Here is a 16802-nt window from a genome sequence, read left to right on the forward strand (position 1 = left end):
CATACACATAAACTGCTGAAAAAAAGTGATAAAAGGAAAATCTTAAAAACATGTAGAAAAAAAGCATGTAGAGGAAAAAAAAAAAGCACATACAGAAAAACAAAAATAAGAATAACCTCACAGGGCCGGCCCCGTGGCTTAGCGGTTAAGTGCTCGAGCTCCGCTGCTGGCGGCCCGAGTTCGGATCCCGGGTGCGCATGACGCACCGCTTCTCCGGCCATGCTGAGACTGCGTCCCACATACAGCAACTAGAAGAATGTGCAACTATGACATACAACTATCTACTGGAGCTTTGGGGGAAAAAAAATAAAATTATTAAAAAAAAAAAGAATAACCTCACATTATCATTACACATTACATTATGGTATGAAGTGGTACAGTATAATTTGAGGGCAGGCTATGTTAAAGAGCAAACCCTTAAAAACATAAAATAAAGAGGCAAAGCTAGTATGCCAAGAGTGGGGATAAAATGGAAAGCTAAAAATACACAAACTATTAAAAAAATGAATCAATCATGGTATCTTACTACAACGGAATAGTACAAAGCTATGAAAAAGAACATCTTACATCTTGCACATTAATGTAGATGTCTTAGAGTACACTGAATGAATAAAAAGCAAATTATTGAAAAATATTAGTTTATTTTTAAAAAGCTCAATAACATGTAAAACTACACAATATACTTTGGGGTTACATGCCAATATGGTAAAACTATAAAGAAGCAAGAATACGATAAAATTTAAGATAAGTGTTACTCTAAAGGGAGAGAGGAAAGACACATAGAGGTTTCAAAACTAATGAAAAATGGTCTCTTTCGTAAACTGGATGTTTTATTATTATTCTTCAGAGCTTATCCATATTAAAAAATATTCTTTTACAACCGTTCAAATTTTAAATGACAATTAACATTAACCTTAAGACTTTTCATTGGCTCTGGCACAGAAATCTCCACTTGGGAAAGGTATGTGTCCAGAGATTCCTTTTCCCTTTGTGATCTTTCCCTGTTAACTACTGTTGCCATTGGTCATACAATTCTTCCTTCAGTGCCCAGAAGGAATGATCACAGAGATAATAAGGGAAAACGGCAAGGTCCAGATCAGTGTATAGAGTATGTTATTTCCACAAAAGGAGCAAAACAAAAGAATATGTGTAGTTGTTTGTGAAGCCACAGAAGATATCTGAAAGAATACATTTAGAAACTGGGGAGGGAAAATACATGGCTGAGAGACAGGGACTGGAAAAAGACTTTTTACTATTATTCTGTTCTTCTGAATTGTACTTTGTGAATAATTTCTACTCAACAACAAGTCTGATTTTTAAAAAAATCACTCAGCCTAGGAAGATAAAACCATAACAAAACAACTAAACAATCCTACTCTACTAATAATTTGTTCAAAGGAAATAAGAAAAATAAATTTTTACACTTAAAGATGTCAAAAACTATGTATATTTCAAATACTTTCACGTGAAAAGGCCAACTTAAATATAGCAGAGTTTATCCAAAAGAAAACTGAAATCTTTGCTTAAGAACTTCAAAAACTTTTTAAAAATAGATTTTCAGATTTTTCCTAATTTATGTCAACATTTCAAAGACAGCAGCCTTGAAGTTTAACACATGTCCTTGCCAAATATTCACTTCAGAAATATAGCTGATCACATTTTCATGACAATTGTATTTTGGCTTTACACAAATGATGTGCTTATGAAAAATTCAAATTATCAGATAAAGGTTATATGAGTTGTCCAAATTACCAAACTAAACACTGCCAAATCTATGCCTGGAAGCCAGGGCCCACTAATCCCCATACAATGCTTTCTCCAATATATCATGATAGTTTAAATACATTAGAAACAGTCTGTCTTTTAAAACAGCTACTCTTACTACTGCTGGCAAACCCAAACCTCTCAGTCTAGTACTCAAGGCCTTAACCTCAGTCTACCTTTCTTAACTCTCTTCATTTACTATGGAATAAGATAAAATTTTAGATATTAAATAATTAGGTTGGTTACCCAACCCATTATTTCTTTTCACTTTTTAAAATCCAATATTTCTGGAGAACCTACATATAAACACAGTACCAGGCACAAAGGTAATAAAGAAAAGATAAATGTCATTGGTATGACCTAAGTATTGGGATCAGAGTGTTTCTCTCAAAGCCATGAGAGAAATGTGTTGAATATCTACAAAGGGCACAGTCCCCTTAAGAGATATGAAGAACATGAAGAGTATTCAGAATAGAAGGAAAGAAGTAGATAGATCAATTGGATAAAATTAATTGATATGGCAACAAAACAGAAGTTGTAACGAGTCTAGAAACTACCCTGTTGAGAACACTGACAAAGAGATTAAAAAAACAAAAAAGAGACTTTGGCCTTGAAAATAGGAGTTATGATTAAAGAATACAGTCAGTGTCCTGGCCAGAGGCCTTCTGAATCATTAAAAGAAAATCAGCCAGCAGAGAATATAACCTCAGAATTTGCAAGAAAGGTTCAAAGTAAAATTATTTAGGATGACACAAATGCATTCTTACTGGGCAAGTACCTTTCAATGCAAGGAAAGAAACTGAAGAAATAAGTTAATATACAGCAGAACTGGGCAGAGTAAGTTAGGCTGTGATACATTCACAAGAGCTGAGTTACCTCATCAGCATTCTCCTGAATTGTGGTACAGGGGCCAAACCTTTATAGCCAAATCAACCAGTTCTTGGATGAGGGCTGCCCCTGGGAAGGAGCTTGATGGATGAGTGCTGTTTGCCACCAACCCCCCCAGCACATGGAAACTTAATTCTCATTCCTGAGGGACAGAGCTTGAAAGGTGGTGGCGTAAGAAGACTCTGAACTCACCTCCTCCCAAGAACACAACAAATCTACAACTACTTATGGAACAATTTCCTCTGACAGAGATCTGGAAACCGGATAAAAAGAACCGCCACAACAAGGAACAACATTGACAGGCGTGGAAGAGGCAGAAATACAGCTCCGCTGAGGGAAAAAACACCCTAGCAACAGCGCTTCACGGCCAGGGTGATCTCAAAGGAAAGGAGCTTTTCCCATAAGAACAGGAGATCTGAGCTCCACAGCGGGCATCTCAGCCCTTGGATTCAGCATAACCGAGGTGAGACTCCATAAAACCAGGCATTGCAAACCAACGGGGAATATGCCCAGGAAAGCTACATAACTTCAGAGAAAGAAAACCTGCTCTTACAGGGCCCATGCACAGATTCACCTGATTCAGAAACCAGCACAAAAACACCAGACAGAGAAGGGCATTGTCCGTTGGTAAAAAAGACTCACTTACTAAGCTCGGAGCACATCTTAGAGGGGCAGGAGGCAGCTGGGCCCACTACCCCAGGGACTGAGACACTGGCGGAAGCCATTATTGTGACCTAGTTAAGTGGTGGTGACACAGACACTGGCAGCCATCCCACCATTGGATTCATTCCTCTAGCCTGTTAGCACAGGGGTCTCCCCTGCCCACTAGAGCGCCTGAGGCAATCTAGCAAGGATAGTCAGGGCAGGCAACCTACCCCAAGGACTGGCCCCGCCCACCAGCAAGCCAACGTGTCAGCCTCTGTAGGCAGGGGGCACATGGGACCTCCACAGCAAGGCAAGTGGGTCTACACAGGCCAGGTGTGTGGGCCCAAGGGTGGCAGGGCATGTGGGCCCATAGCAGACTTGTGCCACTGGCCATCGCAAACACCCACACAGGGGATCTGCTCCACCTTCTAATGCCTGAAACAATTGTGCCCTGCTACCTGGGGCCAGCTCCACCCATCTGCGCTCCTGAAGCAGCTGTATACCACAGGGCAGCACAGCCAGACCTGGCCAGAGGCCTGCTCTGCCCAAAAGAAAGCTACAACAGCTGCATGGCGCAGCAACTGTGTGCCTCTGAGCATGGCAACTAGCCACACTGCAGACCTGACTCACTTAAGAGCAAAACAGCAGCAGTTGTGTGCAATCCAGACCTTGCAGCCAGCCGGGCCAGGGCTTGCCCTGCCCAATAAAGTAACTAAAGTGACCACAGCAGCAGCTGCGCCTTACAACCAGCAGGTCCAGGGGCCAACCTAGCCATCTGCCTGCAGCAACAGCAACTACATCACAACAGAAAGGCACATGCAGCCCCCATGGGACATTTCTGGAGCATTCGACATGGCTGATGAGAGGGGAGCACGCTGCTGGGCCTTATAAGGAGTCTCTTACATAAGGCCACATTTCCAAGATCAGGAGATGTAGCTGATCTACCTAATACATAGATATAGGCACAGAGAAGGAGGCAAGTGAGGAGACGAAGGAGCATCTTCCAAATAAAGGAACAGGAAAAATCCTCAGAAAAAGAGCTAAATGATAAACAGTAAAAACTACTACTCATAAGGATGCTCAATGATCCTGGGAGAACAGATGAACACAGTGAGAACTTCAACAAAGAAGTGGAAAATATAAAAAAACCAATCAGAACTGAAGAATACAATAATAGAAATTAAAAATTAAAGATGGAATCAACAGTAGAATACATGACACAGAACAGATCAGCAATCTGGATGAAAGAGTGGAAGATATCACTCAAGCTGGACAGAAAAAAAGAATTACAAAGAACGAGGACAGCCTAAGAACCTCTGGGACAATAGCAAGTGCACTAACATCTACGTTATACATGTCCCAGAAGGAGAAGAGAGAGAGAAAGGGGCAGAGAACTTATTTGAAGACATAATAGCTGAAAGCTTCCCTAACCTAGGAAAGGAAAGAGACATCCAGGTACAGGAAGCACAGAGAGAACCAAACAAGATGAATCCAAAGAGGCCCACACCAAGACACATTAAATTAAAATGTCAGGAAAGAATGCTAAAAGCTTCAAGAGAAAATCAACAAGTTACATATAAAGGAACCCCATAAGGCTATCAGCTGACTTCTCAGCAGAAACCTTACAGGCTGGAAGGGAGTGGCACATATATTCAAAAGTGCTGAAAGGAAAAAAACCTACAGCCAAGAATACTCTACCCAGCAAGGCTATCATTCAGAATGGAAGGAGAGATAGAGTTTTCCAGACAAGCAAAAACTAAAGAAGTTCATCACCACTAAACTAGCCTTAAAAGAAATGTTAAACAGAGTTCTTTAAGTGGAAAAGACCACAAATAGGAATAATAATGTTATCAAAGTAAAAATATCACTGGTAAAGGCAGATGTACAGTAAAGGTAGTGGATCAACTGCCTATAAAGCTAGCTAGTATGAAGGTCAAAAAACAAAAGTACTAAAATTATCTAGTTCCATGACAAGAGGTTAAGGGATACACAAAAATAAAAGAGGTAAAATATGATATCAAAAACATAAAATGTGGTTGGGGAAGTAAAAGGGTGGGGCTTTTAGTAAGAGGTCAAATTTAAGAAACCATCAACTTAATACAGACTGCTATTTACATAGGTTATTATATATGAACCTCATGGTAATCACAAACCAAAAACCTATAACAAATACTCAAAAAATAAAGAAAAAGGAACCCAAACATAACACTAAAGAAAGCCATCAAATCACAAGGGAAGAAAGCAAGAGAAGAGAAAGGAACCAAGGAGAACTACAAAAACATCCAGAAAAAAAACTAACAAAATGGTGAAAAGCACGTATTTATCACCAGCTACTTGAAATGTCAATGGACTAAATGCTCCAATCAAAAACACAGGGTAACTGAATGGATAAAAAAACAAGACCCATATATATGCTGCATACAGGAGACACACTTCAGACCTAAAGACACTCATAAACTGCAAGTGAAGGGATGGAAAAAGCACTCTACGCAAATGGAAACAAAAAGAAAGCTGGGGTAGCAATATTTATATCAGACAAAAAAGACTTTAAAACAAAAACTGTACCAAGAGACAAAGAAGGGTGTTACATAATGATAAAGAGAACAATTCAACAAGAAAATATAACACTTGTAAATAACTATGCACTCAACATAGGAGCACCTAAATATATAAAGCAATTATTAACAGACATAAAAGGAGAAACTGACGGTAACACAATAGCAGCAGGGGACTCGAACACTCCACTTACATTGATGGATACATCATCCAAACAGAAATCAACAAGAAACACTGGCCTTAAATGACACATTAGACTAGATGGACTTAGTAGATATATACAGAACATTCCACCCAAAACCGCAGAATACACACTCTTTTCGAATGCACATGGAACATTGTCCAGGACAGATCACATATTGGGCCACAAAACAAGTCTCAATAAATTTAAGAAAACTGAAATAATACCAAGCATCTTTTCTGACCACAACAGTATGAAACTAGAAATCAACTACAAGAAGAAAAATGGAAAAGCCACAAATATGTGGAGATTAAACAAAATGCTACTGAACAACTACTGGGTCAAAGGAGAAATCAAAAAATACCTGGAGATAAATGAAAATATGACATACCAAAATTTACGGGATGCAGCAAAAGTGGTACTAAGAGGAAAGTTTATACCAATACAGGCCTACCTCAAAAAACAACAAAAATCTCAAACAATCCAACAATATACATAAAGGAACTAGGAAAAGAAGAACAAACAGCTCAAAATCAGCAGAAGGAAGGAAATAATAAAAATCAGAGCAGAAATAAATGAAAGAGACAAAAAAAAAAACAGAAAAAAAACACACAAAGAAATCAAAACCTGGTTCTTTGAAAAGATAACAAAATTGACAAACTTTTAGCTAGACTCACCAAGAAAAAAGAGAGAAAGTTCAAATAAAATCAGAAACAAAAGAGGAGAAATTACAACAGACATCACAGAAATACAAAGGATTATAAGAGAAACTATGAAAAGCTATATGCCAAAAAACTGGATAATCTAGAAGAAATGGATAAATTCTTAGAATCATACAACCTTCCAGAACTCAATCAAAAAGAAACAGAGAATCTGAACAGACTGATCACTAGACAGGTCAAAACAGTAATCAAAAACCTCCCAAAAAACAAAAGACCAGGACCAGACAGCCTCCCCAGTGAATTCTACCAAACATTCAAAGAAGACTTAATACCTATCCTCAAACTCTTCCAAAAAAATTGAAGAGGAGGGGAAGGTTCCTAACTCACTCTACAAGGCCAACATTATCCTGATAACAAAATGAGACAAGGACAACACAAAAAAAGAAAATTTCAGGCCATTATCACTGATAAATGTAGATGCAAAACTCCTCAACAAAATACTAGCAAATCAAATACAACAATACATTAAAAAGATCATACACCATGATTAAGTGGGATTTATTCCAGGGATGGTTCAACATCCGCAAATCAATGTGATACTCTACATTAACAAAATGAAGAATAAAAATGACATGATCGGGGCTGGCCCCATGGCTTAGCGGTTAAGTGTGCGCACTGCGCTACTGGCGGCCCGGGTTCAGATCCCGGGTGTGCACCGACGCACCGCTTCTCCAGCCATGCTGAGGCCATGTCCCACATACAGCAACTAGAAGGATGTGCAACTGTGACATACAACTATCTACTGGGGCTTTGGGGGAAAAAAAAAAAAGGAGGATGATTTGCAATAGATGTTAGCTCAGAGCCGGTCTTCCTCAGCAAAAAAAAAGAGGAGGATTAGCATGGATGTTAGCTCAGGGCTGATCTTCCTCACACACAAAAAAATGACAGGATCATCTCAATAGATGTAGAGAAAGCATTTGACAAGATACAGCATCCTTTTATGTTAAAAACTCTGAATAAAATGAGTATGGAAGGAAAAGTACTTCAACATAATAAAGGCCATGTATGATAAGCCCATAGCTAACATCATACTCAATGGTGAAAAACTGAAAGCTATTCCTCTAAGAAGAGGAACAAGACAAGGATGCCTACTTTTGCCACTCTTACTTAACATAGTATTGCAAGTCCTAGCCAAAGCAATCAGGCAAGAAAAAGAAATAAAAGGGATCCAAATTGAAGGCCGGCCTGGTGGGGTAGCAGTTAAGTTCACAGGCTCTGCTTTGGCAGCCTGGGGTTCGCTGGTTCGGATCCTGGGCACGGACCTATGCACCGCTCATCAAGCCATGCTGAGGCGGTGTACCACATAGAGCAACGAGAAGGATGTAAAACTATGACATACAACAACTATCTACTGGGGCTCTGGGTAGGAAAAAGGAAAAAAAAAAAAAAAGAGGAGGAAGAATGGCAACAGATATTAGCTCACAGCCAATCTTCCTCAAAAATAAAAAAGAAAAGGGATCCAAATTGAAAGGAGGAAGTAAAACTGTCACTATTTGCAAATGACATGATTTTATACATAGAAAACCATAAAGAATCCACCAAAAAACTAACTGAAATAATAAACAGAGTAAAGTTTAGGGTACAAAATCAACAAACAAATATCAGTTGTGTTTCTAGATACTAATAACAAAATAGCAAAAAGAGAAACTAAGAATAGAATCCTATTTACCATCGCAACAAAAAGAATAAAATACCTAGGAATAAATGTAATCAAAGAGGTGAAAGATCTGTACATTGAAGACTATAAAATATTGTTGAAAGAAATCAAAGAAGATACAAAGAAATGGAAAGATATTCCATGCTCATAGTTTGGAAGAATAAACATAGTTAAAATGTCCACACTTCCTGAAGCAATCTACAGATTCAATGCAATCCCTATCAAAGTCCCAACAACATCTTTCACAGAAATAGAACAAAGAATCCTAAAATTTATATGGAACAACAAAACACCCCAAACAGCCAAAGGAATCCTAAGAAAAAAAAACAAAGCTGGAGGTATCACACTCTCTGATCTCAAAATATACTACAAAGCTACAGTAATCAAAACAGCGTGGTACTGGCACAAAAACAGACACACAGATCAATGAAACAGAACTGAGACCCCAGAAATAAACCCACACATCTTTGGTCAGCTAATTTTTGACAAATGAGGCAAGAACGTACAACGGAGAAAGGAAAGTCTCTTCAATAAATGGTGCTGGGAAAACTGGACAGTCACATGCAAAAGAATGAGAGTAGACCATTATCTTTCGCCATACACAAAAAATAACTCAGACTGAATTAAAGACTTAAATGTAAGACCTGAAACCATAAAACTCTTACAAGAAAACATAGGCAGTACACTCTTCAACATCGATCTTAGCAGTATCTTTTTGAAACCATGGCTCCCCAGGCAAGGGAAACAAAAGAAAAAATAAATGGGACTACATGAAATTAAAAAGCTTCTCAATGGCAAAGGAAACCATCAACAAAATGAAAAGACAACCTAACAATTGGGAGAAGATATCTGGAAACCATATATCTGATAAGGGGTTAATATACAAAATATATAAAGACCTCATACATCTCAACAACAAAAAATCAGACAACCTTAATTAAAAAATGGGCAAAGGAGGGGCCAGCCCGGTGGCGTAGCAGTTAAGTGCATGCGCTCCGCTGCTGGTGGCCCGGGTTCGGGTCCCGGGCGCACACCAGCGCACTGCTTGTCAAGCAATGCTGTGACGGCATCCCATATAAAGTAGAGGAAGACAGGCGTGGATGTTAGTCCAGGGCCAGTCTTCCTCAGCAAAAAAAGAGGAGGATTGGCAGATGTTAGCTCAGGGCTGATCTTACACACACACACACACACACACACACACACACACAATGGGCAAAGGATCTGAACAGACATTTTTCCAAAGAAGATATACAGATGTCCAATAGGCACATGAAAAGATGTTCAACATCACTAATTATTAGGGAAATGCAAATCAAAACTACGATGAGGTATCACCTCACGCCAATCAGAATGGCTATAATTAACAAGACAAGAAATAACAAGTGTTGGAGAGGATGTGGAGAGAAGGGAACTCTCATACCCTGCTGGTGGGAGTACAAACTGGTACAGCCACCATAGAAAACAGGATGGAGATTCCTCACAAAATTAAGATTAGAACTACCTTATGATCCAGCTATTCCACTGCTGGGTATTTATCCAAAGAACACGAAAACATGAATGGGTAAAGATAGTTGCACCCCAATGTTCACTGCAGCATTATTCACAATAGCCAAGACTTGTAATCAATCTAAGTGTCCATTAATGGATGAATGAATAAAGAAGATGTGGTACATATATATACAGTGGAATACTACTCAACCATAAAAAAAAAAGATGAAATCTTGCCATGTGCGACAACATGGATGGACGTTGAAGGTATTATGCTACATGAAATAAGCCAGACAGAGAAAGCCAAATACCATATGATTTCACTCATATGAGGAAGATAAAAACTACAACAACAAACAAACATACACACATATATAGATTAGATTGGTGGTTACTAGAGGGGAAGGGGTGAGGGCAAAAGGCATAAAAGGGCACATGTGTATGGAAATGGATGATAATTAGTCTCTGGGTGGTGAACATGATTTCTGTCTACTATAAATCGAACTATAATGATGTACACTTGAAATGTTATAAACCAATGTTACCTCAAAAAAAAATAAAAAATAAAGAAATTAATATAGAAATGTTTTAGAGAGTCAAATCCTTAGTATTAATGTGTATGATGTTTTTGCTTATTTAGTTTACATATTTGTAACATATAAGACAATTTTTCCTATTAGGGCAACAGATCACCTTATAATTCCAATTTAGGGCAAAAGATAAGCCTTATAATTCCAATTTAAAACTTGTCAGTAATTAATTTAGACTTGTGATTTTAGACTTTCAGTATAAACAGTACCAAAGCTTCAGATATTAAGATTTATCATAATTATAAGTTTAATTTATTAGATATTTAAGATTTACTTTAACATTTATAAAGGTTTGTCAGAAAAGGGAACTACCTGACAAATAGTGAATATATTAAAAGCTATAAACAGTTTAAAATTTTAATTAAGGTGTAAAAGGAATAAAATACAAAGTCCCCTTTTAAAATAACTGCTTAAATTTACTATATTTATCTAAAAAATAAGATTTTAAATTGAACTTTAAAACTTAAGGAAGAATTTGGGTTTTAAGTTTAACTTTAATAAAGTATGTATTAATCCTTAAAATCAAAGAACTGATAAATAATCTTTTCTGTTTAAAAGGAAAAAGCCACCTTCAAGGATACCAAATCCTACTTAAGTCTTATTCATCTTTCAACAACCAAGTCAAATTCTTCCTTTTCCACAAAGCCTTTCCTCTTTTCCACAGATAAATCTACCCCATAATTATCTATCCTATGCTAGATAAAAGAAATTTGTTTCTACCATTCAAATTGCTAATTTATTCTATATAGTAGCATAACTTAGAATGAAAAACACTCCTCTTTAAGAAAAAAAACATCTCCAATCCAAGACCCTAAGTACTTTCAGAACATGGATCCTGTCTTATACTACTTGGTATCACTAAGAATATCTCATACAAGGCAATCCCAATATATAGTAACTATTGGTGGTTGATGAGCTGAATTTTAATAATCGTGAGTTTCTTTTTAAATGCACTATTACCTCTGTTACATCCCAATGGTGTAAAAATTGATCCAAGTCCGTAAGATAAAGAAGCACAGGGGAAAGCTGTGTCTGGATGACGTGAGGAACTCCTCGAAGGCTCTGAAGCCAAGTCAACTCCTCTTTTGAAAACCCTAATTTGGGTACAAAGAAAGCCAATTTAAAAACAAATAAATCACAAAGTAAGTGACATTCTTCATAATTTTTTTAAAAGAAATGACATATACCTTCAAGTTTAATTCTTCTTTAAGCTACTTTGTTTTCTCTGAATGTCTGCATTTCACGTAGTGTTAAAAAAAAATGAATTGCTAGCAATGGAGGCAGTAAAATTCATATAATTATGTACACAAAGGATGTGATGTGATCCCATCTATAATACAGCAATAAATATGTTTTACCCCTTATATTGGGGGCACTACCATTTTTACTCAAAAAAATATGAAAGACATATCTTTCCAATTAATGGTAGATTTAAAAAAGCAAATGAACAAATATACTCCTTCATACATATACCAAACTCTTTATTCTCTTACATAATAGCCCTTCAAATATTTTAAAACTACTCTATCTCTCGTAAGTCTTTTTTTTTTGATAATACATGTGTAGTTCTTTCCACTACACCTTATACAGTAAAATTTCTGATTCTCTTACCACCCTGATTACAGAGGACATGAATTACATAGACAACTTGCCAAATTCCCTCCTAAAAGATAGCTCTCAAAATGATCAGAATACCAGCAATGTGGTCAGACTTGAGCTAACGGCTTTGATGTTCAGATCACTGTATTTCCATGAACACAGCCTGAAGAGTCATGGTCTAGTTTGACCACAACACACTGACTCCTAATGAGCTTTCTAAAACCACTAAACCTTCTGACAGGTACTACTATTCAAACACGAAGCTCCTGCCTTCATCTCAAATGTGTACACCCAAAACTATCAAGTACACATGTAGAAGTCTACATTTATCTTTTATATAATATTTATCTTGCTATATTCAGCTCATTATGAGAACCCGTCAAGTTCTTTTTGGATTCTAACTTAACTAAGTCTCCTAATTTCAGGTCTTCAGAAAATTTCTAAGAATCTCATCTTCATCATCCAGGTATAAAACAGAAATGTTGAAATAGTACAAACATTTAAAACAATAGTAACAATACTTATACATCTAACTTTCAGCACTTTTAGACTCATTTTATTAACTGTGCTTTGAGGGCAAATGGAATGTAGAAAATGGCTAATCAAAATCTGATGTTCTTCTTATCAAGTTAAACATTTTGAATGTTTAAAATGAATATTCCGTTCGTCAGTTTTGTTTGTTTTTCGTGAGGAAGATCAGCCCTGAGCTAACATCTGCCAATCTTCCTCTTTTTGCTGAGGAAGACTGGCCTTGGGCTAACATCCGTGCCCATCTTCCTCCACTTTATATGGGACACCGCCACAGCATGGCTTGCCAAACGGTGGGTTGGTGCGCACCCAGGATCGGAACCGGTGAACCCCGGGCCGCCACAGGGGAGCATGCGCACTTAACCGGTTGCGCCACCAGGCCGGCCCCTCATCAGTTTTTTTAAGTATGCAGTTTTTTAAAATATTTCTCTATTTGAAAAAGAGTCAAGTATGTCCAGTTCACTGCAAACAAAGATAAGAATAAAGCTGAGAAATAACAGTAAGAAAGGAATGAAAATAATCATGTGACATTCAAATAATCCCCAAGTTTCTGATACTTGTACCATGAGAGATTTAAAGATGAATCTTGCATCTCCCTGCCTCAAGACCCTGACAATGTAGGGTACAAATATTCCTTCAAAGATTTCCACTTATTACTCAAATAAAAATCATTCCAAGGTAGACAGATTATTTATCATCTTCAAAATTGGAGCCAAGCAGACAAGACAGTAAATCTTAGGAGACTCTTCATACTAGGTTTGAAGAAAGGAAACTTTCTTCAACTTGGCAGGTGAATGTGGTTACCTGTAAGTGTTGAAAATAAGAAGCTGAAATAGTCCACATCACTCATCAACCAGTCTTTAACTGAATACTTCCATCCAGAAAATGATGATCTATAATAAACAACGGGAGAACTATTACCAGAAGTGACCAACTTGAAGACTCAAGAATAACAGCACAGAATATAACCATTTTTCTTTATTGAAAACAAGTCTGATTTAATAGCTTAAACAAAACCCATAGTATGTACTAACTTTATATATAAGGGCCCAAGTACCATAATATGGAAAATTGAACTTCTAACATATTTTTATTTATGTAAAGTTTCATTAAAAAGTGTAATTGGTCCACATATATGGTATGACTTAGAAAATTTCCATGCCATTTGAAAATCAGTCTCCAAGGAGCCAGGATGAAGTTTTGCTTTTCAGTAGTAGGTTCAGCTGCTATGTATTTACTGCTTGATTTTTATAAAGTCTTACCTTGCTTACTTAAATGAGTTAAGTTTAAATAAGCTCCAGCTTCCTAACTAAGCAAAAGTATCTTAATTAGGCAAAGAATACTTCCATTTAAAGCCACTCTAAGATAACTATGTGTTTCTGTACTTTGCAAAGCTGTAACTAGGTCTACTTCACAATAGTGCAGCTAAAGTACTCGTAGAGGACTCAAGGGAATAGCTAAATGTAAAGCAGCTTCTCATTAAATGAGGATTATCTGGTTCCTGCCATGAGATCAGCTTCCAGTGAGTCCTTTAAAAACTGTCTTCAAGGTACAGCTAAGAAGAGAGCAAATATCAACCATGGATACAGCAAAAAAAGGCTGAGAATCATCAGATCCAACAAGCTGAGACTGCAATCTTATCACAGAGATCTGAATAAATGTCAGACAAAATTAGGAGTTTCTAATTCAACTAGAAGCACTTAAATATACTTTTTTACCATTAAAATAATTGTATTTCTATTCATTAATATTCTTAAAATTTGAGGAGTTAAAATAATGGAAACAACCTTCTGAGTATCATTCCCACAATAAGCAAAGGGCTATCAAAGGAATATCACAAGCTAAGAGGTTATAAAAAGCTAGAGGAGCTCAATGGAAAGGAGTATAAAATGGTGGTTAGAAAACAAATGAATATCCTCCTGAACCCAGTGAAAACAGGAATCAACTATGCCATCCAGTGGCTACAAGGGGTAGCAAATCTATTTTGGACAAATGACAAGCAATATATCACACTGTCCTTAAAACTATGATGACCATATATGCTGTCCAAGCCAGAACACTTCTGAGAGGAAAAGGGGATGCTATTACTAATAATGCTGGGACAAAAGTAAACTGGAACTGTCCCTGACAGACCAGGTCATAATTCATCCTACTGAAAACCCACAGCAAATTCCTTAGTTCAAGAATTTTTCCCTTCTCAGAGATTTTTATCTAACAGATTACCTTTCCACATTTATATCCTATGTTCCCCAAACCAGCTGTAAATAGGGGCAGAGAGGATAAGGTCTGAGCAAAGGCCAGTGGAACAACATAAGTAGAATGGTATAGGGAAAAAGTCCAACTCTAAAAACCTCTCAGTGAGTGGTAAAAAAGGTAGGGGCAGCAATTCTAAGTACACTTTTTTTTAAAATTTTTGTGAGGAAGACCAGCCCTGAGCTAACATCCGATGCCAATCCTCCTCTTTTTTGCTGAAGAAGACTGGCCCTGGGCCAACATCCGTGACCATCTTCCTCTACTTTATATGGGATGCTGCCACAGCATGGCTTAACAAGCAGTGTGTCGGTGCACACCCGGGATCCGAACTGGCAAACCCTGGGCCACCGCAGCGGAGCGCGCGCACTTAACTCCTTGCATCACCGGGCCAGCCCCATTAAGTACACTTTTTAAAGGATAAAATGAATACCAACAGTTTTTAGCTGATGGGTTTTTCACACACAGAACAAACTGATATCTTTTGGTAGTATCCTGCTCTTAGATATAAACTCTCTCCGATAGAGACAGCAGGGCATCAAAACCAAAAAATCTGAACTGAACTTGATATCAGAGACCAATTAGTGTAACAGACAAAAATCAGAGATGATTAAATGAATATTTCAGGAAAATTAATCTTGTGCAACAGTGCACAAGACAGATGAGACTAAGAAGCAAGACTACTATAATAGTACAGGTGGGAGATAAAGAAAAAATTGGCTAGTTTATATTCATGTCAAGGAGAGAAGGATATTTTGAAGAGAAAACAAAAGATATGAAATAATTCAGCATACGTCTGAAGGAATCAAATGTGATCCTTAAATTCTGAATCTAGGAAAAGTGGTACAATGATGCCATTGGCCTGAGAAAGTTGAGAAGTCCTAATTTTGTATTTTTTAAGAGAGATTAGTTTGAATGGGAACAATACGTCTCCAGAGAAGTCTACTAATAGACTCTGCAAATACTAAAAGGCAAAATTTAACTTGGTGAACTTTTAACCACAACGAAAACCTGCTTTTACTTTAATTATTAGGAACCCCTATTATCATTATTTGTAAATTAATATACTTTCTCAATGCTCACCACAAATCTCCACAAAAAGAAAAAACGCAGACTTTTGAAAACATCCTTGACAAAGTTACTAAGCATAAGCGAATTATAACTGATGTTGATAAAGATATTAAATATAGCTTCCAAAGAGAATCAATTTCAGGTGTTCAAAAGGTGATTTTAACTGAATGTTAAAACAGATCCTCTACTAGAATTGTATCAAAGGAACAGAGTGCCCTCTACTGGAAGTTAATAAACACAAAACCACTTAAGTTATAGAAAAAGAAATAACATTTAATTTTATTAAAGGCCTAGCATTAAATAATTGATTACACTAGACAAAGAGAAGGTTTTTTTTTTAATTTCTAAGAAAGAAAAACACGGGAAACTAATAAATGTTTAAAATACTTAATAAGACCAAGTCTCTCTCTAACGTACATGCACACAGAAGAAATAAACTTTGAATTTTCACATATAAACAACACGCTGACATAGCTCTCTTCTGCTGAAAGGAAAGGTTATCATCAGTTACGAAGCATACTTTAGGTGACTAAACTCAAACATACATCCTATACTGGTATGAAGAGACTGGCAAACAAAGCTAAAGAAAGTCTACTAATAGAGTGAACTACTCCTATTTAACTGGGATAGGGGATCTGTACAAGAAGCCACAAAGAAGCTAGTGTTTAAATTTTCAGCTACAGTCCAGATTTCCATTTCTGCCTAAAACCATCAGACCCTGTCCATGAGCCACAATCAGTAATAAATATTGCTGAATACTAAAATACTATGCCTGATGATAACAGACATAAGATGTTTAAGGATACTCTGAACACTCGCAATACTGAAACACTATTAGTTATAAAACCTTTCAGAGTAAAATG

The 16802-nt window shown here is 37.1% G+C and overlaps 1 protein-coding gene across 2 annotated transcripts in view; it reads right to left on the minus strand.

Annotated features, from left to right (window-relative positions):
• Window positions 1–16802, minus strand: part of TEX10 (testis expressed 10) — a 66026-nt gene that overhangs the window by 23478 nt on the left and 25746 nt on the right. For both annotated transcript variants that reach the window (XM_058523654.1, XM_058523653.1), the window contains exons 10-11: window positions 13423–13511; window positions 11452–11585 (exon numbers count right to left, since the gene is read on the minus strand). In XM_058523654.1, coding sequence (XP_058379637.1) covers window positions 11452–11585; window positions 13423–13511 — 223 coding nt within the window. The remainder of the gene's footprint in view (window positions 1–11451; window positions 11586–13422; window positions 13512–16802) is intronic.

This window comes from Diceros bicornis, chromosome 28 (genome assembly GCF_020826845.1).
Source record: "Diceros bicornis minor isolate mBicDic1 chromosome 28, mDicBic1.mat.cur, whole genome shotgun sequence".
Classification (NCBI taxonomy): Eukaryota; Metazoa; Chordata; class Mammalia; order Perissodactyla; family Rhinocerotidae; genus Diceros; species Diceros bicornis.